A 10,928-nucleotide genomic window follows, 5' to 3' on the forward strand; every position below is an offset into this window, starting at 1 on the left:
TGCGAGAGTTCGAATCGCTTTGATTAGTCGTCGTTAAATGATTATTATTTATCGATGTTTGTTTTTGTTGTAATCTAGTTGTACGACATCGAAGGTATACAAAAATTCAACCCGAAATCTTAGGGGTATGCTTACGGAGAAGAGGGTTTCTGTTTATTGAAACAAGTAGAATACGGTACAAAAATTGTTTTTCAAAAGAGATTCGACTGCATATGTATTCTTCTTTTCCAAACGAATCGTCGATCCGGGAACGGAATTCGCACACCGGGTAAAAAAGCGTTACATATATTATGAATTGCAAATTTATCGAAATCGATTTATGAGCAAAACCCACAATTCAGATTTCGTACGCCTGTTACGTGGACAGTTTGGGTCTGGTTCACTTGAACGACCAAGCGTCGCGGATCAGATCCGAAGCCTTTTCTGCCACCATGATAATCGCTGCTACTGGATTAGCGTTCGGAACAATCGGAAATATCGATGCGTCAGCGACACGAATATTAGTAATTCCGTGAACTCGCAATTCCGGATCGACCACCGCTTGACCGTCTCCCAGAGGTCCCATTTTACACGTTCCTGCTTGATGATTCTCGGGGCCAGTTTGTACGCGGATGAAACAACTCCAGTAGGCGTCCGATGCAAACTCGTATTCCGAACACCAAGGATGAGGAGTCGGGTCGAGGCGAAGGTCCCACTTTTTCATCGAAGGTGTTTCCGTCAGTTCCAGAACCTTCTTGATACCCTCGATCAAGATCTTTTCGTCCGTCACGTCGTCGAAATAGTTCGGATAAAGGAGCGGCGGGTCCAGCGGATCTGCCGATCTCAATTTCATGTACCCTTTGGTCCGTGCGCAGACGACCGTCGGTCTAGCGACGATTTCTCGCCTCACGGGACAATTTCCAATGGTTCCGTCCGGACACTCGATTCGATTACCGGTCATTGCACATCTCGAACTGAATCCGTCGAAGAATACTTGCAAGTCCGGCACCCCCGCCGTTGAGTAGTTACTTTCGAGAAATGCCGTGACCTGGGTGAGCCCCGTGCTCGCCAACGGACCAGTTCTTGTCGCCAGAAATTCGTTCACTGCGTCCAAGGTCAGTGTTTCGTAATAAGTGTCGTTTATGCTCATTTTGATACCGATGGAAACGTGATTGTGAAGATTTTTACCAACGGGTAAATCTTTTATCGTCGGTATTCCGAGTTCGGCGAGATGTTCCTTAGGACCGATTCCCGATGCCATCAGAATCGTTGGCGATCCGATCGCTCCTGCTGTTAAAATGACCTCCTTGTTACATTTTACCGTCCTCTTTTTACCTTTCTTATCTATGTACTCAATGCCGTAAGCCGTGTTTGCCCACTTCTTGACTAAGATTTTCGTCACATGAGCGTTCGTCAGGACGTCCAAGTTTTTTCTGTGTGCTACGGGTCGGAGATAAAATCTCGACGTGGTACCACGTAGTCCGTTTTCCGTCATCATCGGCGCCACCATAAAACCGGTCTGATTGAATTCGTGAAGTGAATCTGTTCTGTATCCCCGTTCCTTCGCCGCTTCCAACAAGGCTTCCGAAAAATCGGGTTTGTGTCGAAAATGATCGATGACTAACGGACCTCCGTTGCGCGTTCTCGGATATGGTTGATCGCTGACCATGTGGAGGTGGGCCGGGTTTTCAGCCCTCTCAAAATAGTGTTCGATTTCGCTGTAAGACCATCCGGTATTACCGGTGCGGGCCCATTTGTTGTAAATTTCAGGGTGACCCCTGGCGTACATCATCCCGTACAGACCTCCAGTTCCCGATACCATTTTACCTCTCGGCCAGCTGCACGCGCCACCATTTTCTGAAGAATGCAATTTTTTTTTTTTTTTTTTTTCTCTCGTTTACGCTCATTCTCGCGATATGGAAAACTTCGAAGTGAAAAAATTCTCACCCAAACAAGCCGTAGGATGCGGTTGCGTTGGCTCGGTCAAAAATTTCCAATCCAACGACGTATTGATCGCGTTGAATGCCAGTCCCGGAAAAGCCGTCATCGTAGGTTCTTCGGGGCCAGCTTCTACCAGGAGAACTTTCCACCATGGATTGTCGCTGAGTCTCCTTGCCAAAACAGGTCCAGCGACTCCGGCTCCGACGATTATAAAATCGTACCTCGCGTACGAACGGAAATAATTAGTCAAGTCGTAACGCTACATGTACAATATTCCGCAAATCGGATACTCTCTCGTATCCATGCAACGAAGATGAATGATGTAGTTTATTTTGCGGTCATCGTTTGTAAAATCTATCCGGTGTCACCTTCGATCGACGTATCGATTACTAATACTTTATTTGCTACCCGTATACTCGAGATTAATTCACGCGGTGTAGGTACATGACCGTTTTTTTCATAATCAGATACTGTTGTTTTAAACGTAGAAACGTCTGTTTCATCCTGTACACCAACAGTCGTTAAAACAGCGGAAGGATTGATATAAGTATTCGTTGGACACTGGTTGTTTTTTTTCTTTTTTCTACTTCATTCATTATTGCTGCTTTTTTTATTACCATTGTCCATCGGGTAGTTCGTTCCTGCCACTTCGTCGGCAAGGGTCAGCGATGTCGCACCTCGCCATCATCAGACTTTGAATCAGTATCATGAAGGATGCGGAAGCGCCACAAGCCGACTGCAAGTAAGGGGTGTCCTCAAATTTGCACTGGCAACATCCGCCGGGATAACTGCCGATTTGATCGGCGAAAACCCCTGCGGTTCCCACCGACAACGTGCTGGTAGCCTGCGGGGATAAATGTTTCGGTGATTACTTAGAAATGGGGCTCTGGACCAGACTCCCTTCTGAATTTCTTTCTTTATTTTTCAAACCTAATACAGTAGCAATTGGATGAAATCTTGTCTCACGCTGTCGAATATTTTCGAAGATAATTCATGCGGGTAAAATACATTCGAGAATTCAACGACAATGTTTGGTGAATCACGCGAGTTCTTGTTACCTTACAGTGAGTTATATCGACGAGACAGACAGGTCGGCGCACCCTACGCATTCGATGCTGCACTGTACCACGGAATATTTTTTGGTACCAAAACGCGTGTGTTTCGTTCGAAAATTGTGTACGTTGATGCGTTTCATTATTTCCTAATGGGAAGACCTGGACTTGCAACATCTAAGTTCGATAAAGTATTGAAATCGACATTCCCCTGTAATTTTACCATTCACGATCTTTGAGAAATCAACTTTTAACCCGCTGAGGATTGACATCGGAATTGAACAAGAGATAACTCTACGATTTTTCTTGCTACTTCTAACATCAGCTACTTTGCGACTCCTGTTATATCAATTAGTTTTTTTTCCTCCGCTAAGTTCATTGACGTATTTTGAGGATTGACATTGGAATTGAACAAGACGTAACTTTACGACTTGTTGCTCGTTCTAACATCAGCTACTTCGCGACTCCTGTTACATCAATTAGTTTTTTTTTCCTTCGCTAAGTTCATTGACATATTTTTGTGGACCGCTTCCGTTAATGGTGGCTTCCTAAAAATTTCATTCGCAATCGATTTGGCCGAAACGGTTTTCTAAACCCGTTTTTTGTTTCTGTGGGAACCGATTAAAGGAAGAATTAAAAAATGACCGGTGAAACAGGAATAGCGTAGATTTGTCGTCATTTGTTGAAGTTACATAAGGGTAGTTTGTCGTCGATTACGATGGTTCCCGAGATTCGTTTGGTTGAAAAAAGTTTTAACTTACAAAATGGTTGAGACGATAAGGGAAAATGATACCGAAAGTGTTGCGGAGGCGGAACAGAAACGCAAAAAAAAAAAAAAATGGGTCCGGACTTACCATATTTGAATCAACTGTTTCTGCAAACGACCTGCACTTCACCAAATACTAAACACCAAATACCAATTACTCGACGTACGTAATTCCAGAACTCCCCCATTTTGAAACTTGACTTCGAACGCATCAGAATTATGGACTCATTACGGGCTTTTTTGGACCATCAAGATAATTTTTCGCTGAAACATGGAGGTGCTAAATTGGCCAATGTTCTCCGTGATAAGAGCATCTAGTTCGCACCGCGAGTGATACAAAGTTATCGGCACCAATCAAATAATATTCTTCCACTATCATGGGTAACTCTATGTTCAATTCATCAAAAATTGGGAAAAAGGATGCAAATCAATTATTGTGTCAAGTATATGTAACTTTGCATCACCCATTGGAGTACCAGAAATTTCAGCACCCTTATTTTCAAGTACAACACCCCAAAAATTATCTTTGTGGCCCAACAAAGACCGTAATGAGCCTGGAATTATGATGCATTTGAATTCCTGTTTCAAAGGTTATAGGCGTTACGTACGTGTACTCGCTTGTAGTTTTCGAACGTTAAATAATTGACCCTGAACTCTTTAGGGTATGATGTTTTACGAGACTCCCACGATCCTTTGAATTCTAAGTCCGAATCAAGCTCGTTTTTATGCGAACTTCCAGTAATTTATCTTTCTCATTTACATTGTACCAGTGTTGTTTTAATTTTCTATGCATAATTCCTAGTTTAGGAATGTTAAAAGAATTGAAGAGAATAATTTGAACTCATTACTCTAACATGACAGCGATAAAGATTCCTGACATTATCGTCGTTTATCGTGCTTATAAATAATTTACATCCATGAATGTATTGTTTTCTAGATCTACTAGGCGCAATCCAGGGCCTAGAAAATAATTCCGAAGTTTTTATCTCTGAATTTCCGCATCGCGACAGGAGGATTAAACCAAGGACACGATCGAGTGAAAGAAAATTCAAATAGTGACAGAAAGTCCTAATATCAAACCTTCGATTATCTGGCGTAATAATCCGTGGGCTATGTGATTAAGCATTTCAATCACCATTGCTCAGGTAATTAGCCACAAGCTTAACAGTTTGAATTTCTGCTTATCTACAGATTAAAAGGATAAGTTACAAAAAGTCAACTCATTGCAAATATGAATTCAGAAGCACTAGAAATATATAATGTACTCACTCGATGATCGTATCGTATCGCTGCCGTGGATCCAAACCCGAAAATTATCCATCGCAAGAAATAAGTCAGCGATATTGCGATCTTCATTTGTTCAACGTTCGATAAAAAACAAATTTGGATTTACTATTTGATTTCTGTCCTGGTTTTGGACGTGCTCAATTATACGTTGGAATATCACTTTCTTTTGCTTTTCATTCTCTATCGTGTTATAATATGTTGCCAGTGAACCGCTCTTCCATGAATTAGCTTTGAACTGGGCATGAGCTCATCATCAACACATCGTCTGCACGTTTACTTTAGACTAGAAAGGAGCGAACTCTGTGAGTGAAATTTCCATAATTTATTTGATGTAGACATCCAGAGCTGTCCCAATCAACCCCCATTATCATATAATTATATGTTCTCGTTACCTCTCAGTGGCCTGTGAAATTTGAAGTTGTTGGATTCCAGTGAAGCAATTGATAGTGATTTGTTCCTATCGAGAATCCATCTAGTTGATAAGATTATCAAAGTGGTACCCGTGCTATAATCTTAGGTAAATGTAACAAAAAATCTTCAATCGATCACCACTCACATTCCACTCTCTAAATCGGCAAGATAAATTTTATGTTTGATGCTTGAGATCAGATACTGAAATCGAGCGGAGATATGTCGGGGAACGTGCTGATACCTACAGAGCGGACAGGCTCAGGATGAAGTCATCTAACCGCGATGTACCGTGTAGCAGTTCTTCCTGCGCGCAGCTGTGCCTTTTTTTAATTTTTTTTTCCTTCTCTTTTTTGGTCTTTCTCGTGAACGCGTCGGTCGACGTACCGCCAGACGCCGGGAACGGTCTCGGCATTACTTTACTATTTTTAAATTACTCCCATAGCTTTTTTAAACATGAAAGAAGTTTCCGTAAATTGAAACTCTCGAAATTTTGTTTTTTCCATATTAATTGGATTTCGTCAATTTCAAAAAATTCGACTTAGCTTGCCGCTGATGGCTACAAAAAAAGCTCAATCACGAGTATTCACACAAATTAGAACTATTGTTTTTTTTTTTTTTTTCTTCTTTTCATTTTTATGGAAATTTTATGCACCTAAGCCCATTCTCAAAGTCTTCTGTATCTTCCTAACGAGGATTGCGCGAAGCAATTATAAACTTGTAGCATTATGCACTATGTAATACTTGCGGCATTACGCAAGTATAAGAATTGTTCAATAGTTACTCGTACTCACATTCTACCGATGGTTCATCCTGTAGAAAGTTAGAGTGTGAACTAAATGGCATAGATATAATTACGATTATTTTTATCGCGCGTTTATGATGTAGTCAGATTTATGTAAACTGCTGAGGAACTCGAAGATCGCTTCATGGTCTACCGATTCAATTATTCTGAAAAATGTCGATTGGAAGGGCAGCTCACGATATCCTTTAACAGGCGAAATCATTCGCGTGATACAGCAAACAAAAATGTAGAATTTGAAAACGATCGAATTTTCTACAAATTCGTGCTCATCGCGATCTCATGGATAAGTATTTGTGAAATGCGACGCGAGCACGAAACGGTTCATGGACTTCGCGTTTAATCTAATACAAAGTCAGTAGGAAATACTCATATACATGGCTCATTCTCTTGTTTGTTTAGAAAGTTAATAAAACAGGGTCAGCTTCCGTTATACATATGTAGTTTCATCTGTGTACCAACATTGTTTATTGTTCCAACAAAATATCAGTACAGCTGTGTTCATAATATAAATCTATTTGGATTGTTCGAAATCTGAACAATGTAGATGAAAGTGATTATTAATGATTCGTTGTGATGAACGTATGGTAGTGTAGATGAACATCGAAAACGTCTTTTTTCTCAAATTTTTAGGGTAACCACTATCGATTTTTCATGTATTCAGAAATCCTTTTATCAACTCAAGAGGGAGGAAGGACGCATCTAACATAAATATCAATTCGATCGACTGGAATACTCTTGTAATTGCGAAAGATTATCTGCGATGAAGAAAAATCTTCTCGTGTCAAATGATTGTTGATCTCATCGTGAGAATCGTCAAAAATGTGACTAGGATGGCAAGGAAATTCCGATTATAAATAGATCCGGCAGCGTTCTTATTTGGAGTACCTGATGTCAATTCCTCCCAAAACTGCATGCGTTCCTTGAAGAAGGTATGCCTCAATTGGAATACCACGTCGGTATGGTTCCCTATCTCAAGGAAACTTTCGTCATTCGAGAAGGGTTTCCATTCGACGTTATTTAAAGACGAAGCAGTAGGCGTCCTAAAATCAGAATTCCCATTCAAATGAAACGTCGGGTAAGTTCTGAGCGATTGTTGATTATAGAAGTTGATTACAATCTCGTAATACTCACCCATTTATCGCAAATGACGTCCACAACTCCACCATGGAGTCTACCATTGCATAATCAGATTCGGTCAATGATTGATTGAAATCTCCGGGTCCCCTGTTATCTTTGAATAAGTAGTTAGTGTCGTCACCGTGTGCCACACCGAAGTCCTCCGTAGATCCGGTGGGGTAAAAAGTACCACTGACGGCACCCCGATAATTGAAGAGGTAAAGGTATCCAGAACTATTAGCGTTCAGCAACCACCCGCTTGCCGTTAGTCCTTTGTAGGCAGGGTGAAAAAACAAGCCGTCAGTCACGAGGGTGGTGAGATTCGTCAATAACTATGAAAGAGAAAGAATGAGTCGATAGGTAAAATTCCATCAAATTGTTGTAGCATGCAAAATTTATGTTTTTTTTTTTCTCTTTGTTTTAGCAGAAATTCAGCAAGTCACCTGCGATTTGTTCCCAGTAAGATCGTCGTTAAAATAATGACTCAATGTAGCGTTCGCCCAGGCGGCTCCGCCGTCAGGTTGATATTCCCAAGACATGATTTTCGGTAAATAGGTTCTGAAATTATCCATGAACTTCCAGAAACTCTCGTCATCTACGTAATAGCCTGATGCCAGGGAAAGAACAATCGTTTTCATTCAGTTAGTAATAACATAGACTTGCGTGAACATTTTTGTTATCACGATATTACGCTGCTGATCGTTAATACTTGCTCGCTGTGTGCAAAAGTCCTTCGTCGTGAGTGACACCCGAAATCCATGGTAGATCGCGAACTCCTCCATTGGCGTAAATATTGGCGGGGCTGTCCGTCAAAACAGCACCTTCGATGTCCGGTTCGTCGGTCGGGATCCAGTTGATATAATTCAGATCACCAGTTAGGAAATTTGGTAGCGTTGCAAGAATGTCAGAAGCATTAGCCAATCGTAAACAGTCGATCAGAGAATCGGTGGTGTTCTCGAAGCAATTGACGTATTCGCCAAGTTGAAAAGCTTTTTTCGCGGCAAAACTTCGTGGCTCCCAAGCCCATGTCGCGATAGCCGATCCACTCTGCGTTATGTATTTGTGAAAAAGTCCTGTTGAATTGAAAATGATCATTGTTAAGCGATAACGATTACTCAGGATTACTTCATCATAAAAGATTGAAACCACTCTTGAACGTACACTTGACTTTGAGAATTGTAACACTCGAAATGACATTGCATGGAGTTCGAACTGACTTCGGACTACTTGAAAATCATTTTGCATCACTTTGTCTGCTTATTGTTAGAATTACACTCGATTCACTGAATTTTTCGCTAACCGATATTCACTTCATTTCAAGATTGATCAAAACTTTTTTCTATTCCACGGCCGTATACCAATATACAGGTCTTGCGAACGCGGGTGATTTTCATAATGGGGGGTGATATAGATGAATTGCCATTACGTGTCACTCCTATCTAGTCGGTTTCATTCAATTGAAAGCTGGGACCCTCAGGTGGGGTTTATTAGGAGTGATCTTTCACCTCGAAATCCCCATTCTACCGTTGTGCGTTAGATCATCGCGATTCCTATGACCGCGAAGAGTCGCGAGACCCGTACGCAGGGCCGTGGTAGATACTCACCATGCGTTGCATTCGAAAGAGTCAGCATATGAACGGCATTGGAGCCCGCACTGATTCCAAATATTGTCACTTGTTCAGGATCACCGCCAAACTTTGCAATATTCGCCTGAACCCATTGGAGTGCGAGAACTAGGTCTTTCAATGCCCAATTTCCAGACGCGACTTCGTCACCGGTGGTCAAAAATCCTAACGGGCCTAAACGGTAGTTTGGAAGCACGAGTAAAACGTCCGCATCGAGGAGATACTCTGGTCCAAGAGCGTCGGGCGATGCAGATCCCGATATGTAAGCACCTCCGTGTAGATGAACCATAACAGGGAGTAACGAGGAATTCGAGCTCTCCGGTAGCTATAACACACGGTGATCACTGAATCTCATGATCTAACGATTCACTGAGATATTGGTCATGCTTCAAGAATTTATCAGCGAATCTCTGACCTGTGGCGTATAAACGTTGAGATACAAACAGTCTTCATCGCCCATCATTACTCCGCTTCCGAAGGACTGGGGGCAAAGTTTCCCATCAACTGTAGCATCTCGTGTGCCGTTCCAATTATCCGCTGGTAATGGATTAGCGAATCTGCACAACAATATAAGTAGGTATAATGAAATGCGATACGCGGAAGATTGCGATTCCTTTTTACGGAAATATTAATTCACCTAAGGTTTCCGACTGGCGGTTGAGCGAAAGGAATTCCTAGAAAACCGGATACATTACGACCGTGCTGAGTCGTTAGTGTATACCCTCGCAGTGCACCCTGAGAAATTTGAACTTCCGGTTGTGGTATATTCTCGAATTGTACTGGGGTCAAAGAAAGACAAACGATCGATTTCATTAATATCGTGAGAAATGAATACTTTAGCGATACACCGTACAGGAGAGCCATCGTGCTTGTCAGGTTTTGCTTAGTTTCACGAACGTCGCATTGTTTTTTGAGATGGATTATAAATGAGTTATCACCTTTATAGCTCCAATTGACATCATAAATGGCTCACGTAATTATACCAATAAGATAAATGAGTATAGATACGTATCTTCGTCTCAAGGCCCTAATAATATTTAAGAGACTTATGAAAATACGCAGTTTATTAGGACGCTGGAAGTGGTAAATTGATTTAATCGTCGAACCCCACCTGATAAAGCAACAAGAAGTAAAATAGATACATTCCCGTTCAATCTGCTGGTCGAAACGTGATTTTCGGTATTCTTTCTCAACTCGTTCTTCTCCTTATCAATTCGACATTTGCAACTGATTTTTGATTTTAAATTTCATTGATGGACAAGCTATTTCAAGTTTTCATGAGGAATGGTCAATTCTCTCGAAAACTGCTGGCTTGATCAAAGAAGTTTTTGAACGAAAGTTGTACGTGTGATTATGATCATACGTTTGAAAAGTTATTTAAAGGTCAACATCTTTTTTTCTTCCACGGAACTCCCTCCTTTCTTTCGCAGAATCAAAATCTACTGAACAAAACGATTAACTTTCACTCGGAACTTTTTCTCGTTACGCATCAAGTTCTGGTTTCAAGAGGTGGTCCAAATGGTGACCGCCAAGTTCGAGATTACACTTCGCGACTTGTTCGTCGAATCATTCGCGCCATCACCATCGTTATCCGAAGCTGCCGGTACTGATTGGTCAACTTTTTCTTCGTAATAACCCCATGAAAAAAATTCAAACCGGTAAGATCCGGAGACCTCGCTGGTCGGTGTATGTAGATACTACAGCTAAGCGCGTCTCTACCTATCCAGCGCTTATCGTAATTCTGATAATGCAATGACAATCCCTTAAAAATCTTGCGAATAATAAACTGCGTGCTGATACCACATATTGACGACGATATCACGAATCCTTCAAGAATCGAGTGTACCTTGAAGTTTGCGGTTACCATTTGAAGTATCTCTTGGAATGAGAGAATGATGTCTAACGAAGAAAAAATTTCAGGTCAAAGTTACCTATTTTTTAAAGTAAAT

At 41.4% G+C, this 10,928-nt stretch overlaps 3 protein-coding genes across 5 annotated transcripts in view; 1 reads left to right on the forward strand and 2 right to left on the reverse strand.

Moving 5' to 3' along the window:
• LOC105683396 (flotillin-2) overlaps nt 1-10,928 on the forward strand; it is a 135,377-nt gene that overhangs the window by 89,326 nt on the left and 35,123 nt on the right. The window lies entirely within an intron of this gene.
• On the reverse strand, nt 120-5,295 carry LOC105683345 (glucose dehydrogenase [FAD, quinone]-like). Of its 2 annotated transcripts, XM_012395884.2 has the most exons (5): nt 4,347-4,471; nt 3,827-3,874; nt 2,538-2,764; nt 1,927-2,141; nt 120-1,836 (listed from the first exon to the last, which is right to left on the reverse strand). In XM_012395884.2, the coding sequence occupies exons 2-5, from the start codon at nt 3,827-3,829 to the stop codon at nt 380-382; spliced, it is 1,902 nt and encodes a 633-aa protein (XP_012251307.2). In that variant the 5' UTR covers nt 3,830-3,874; nt 4,347-4,471; the 3' UTR covers nt 120-379. The 2 variants fall into 2 exon arrangements, with proteins under 2 accessions (XP_012251307.2, XP_048505687.1); XM_048649730.1 differs by lacking the exons at nt 3,827-3,874; nt 4,347-4,471 and adding an exon at nt 5,008-5,295.
• LOC105683391 (esterase E4-like) lies at nt 6,680-10,511 on the reverse strand. The gene is made up of 7 exons (XM_012395940.2): nt 9,617-10,511; nt 9,395-9,536; nt 8,959-9,304; nt 8,068-8,427; nt 7,798-7,961; nt 7,370-7,686; nt 6,680-7,278 (listed from the first exon to the last, which is right to left on the reverse strand). Exons 1-7 carry the CDS (start codon nt 9,841-9,843, stop codon nt 7,020-7,022), a joined length of 1,815 nt encoding a protein of 604 aa, XP_012251363.2. The 5' UTR covers nt 9,844-10,511; the 3' UTR covers nt 6,680-7,019.

Source organism: Athalia rosae, chromosome 2, assembly GCF_917208135.1.
Source record: "Athalia rosae chromosome 2, iyAthRosa1.1, whole genome shotgun sequence".
Taxonomy (NCBI): domain Eukaryota; kingdom Metazoa; phylum Arthropoda; class Insecta; order Hymenoptera; family Athaliidae; genus Athalia; species Athalia rosae.

Excerpts from the sequence above, each read along its gene's own strand:
- LOC105683345 (XM_048649730.1), bottom strand. The coding sequence starts at position 5,094 with ATGAAGATCGCAATATCGCTGACTTATTTCTTGCGATGGATAATTTTC. Across the intron at positions 2,142-2,537 it reads GAACTACCCGATGGACAATG|GTACGATTTTATAATCGTCG; the intron begins GTAATAAAAAAA and ends TTCGTACGCGAG. Across the intron at positions 1,837-1,926 it reads GCATCCTACGGCTTGTTTGG|AAAATGGTGGCGCGTGCAGC; the intron begins GTGAGAATTTTT and ends TGCATTCTTCAG.
- LOC105683391 (XM_012395940.2), bottom strand. The coding sequence starts at position 9,843 with ATGGCTCTCCTGTACGGTGTATCGCTAAAGTATTCATTTCTCACGATA. Across the intron at positions 7,962-8,067 it reads AGGACTTTTGCACACAGCGA|GCTATTACGTAGATGACGAG; the intron begins GCAAGTATTAAC and ends CCCTGGCATCAG. Across the intron at positions 7,687-7,797 it reads TTACTGGGAACAAATCGCAG|TTATTGACGAATCTCACCAC; the intron begins GTGACTTGCTGA and ends TCTCTTTCATAG.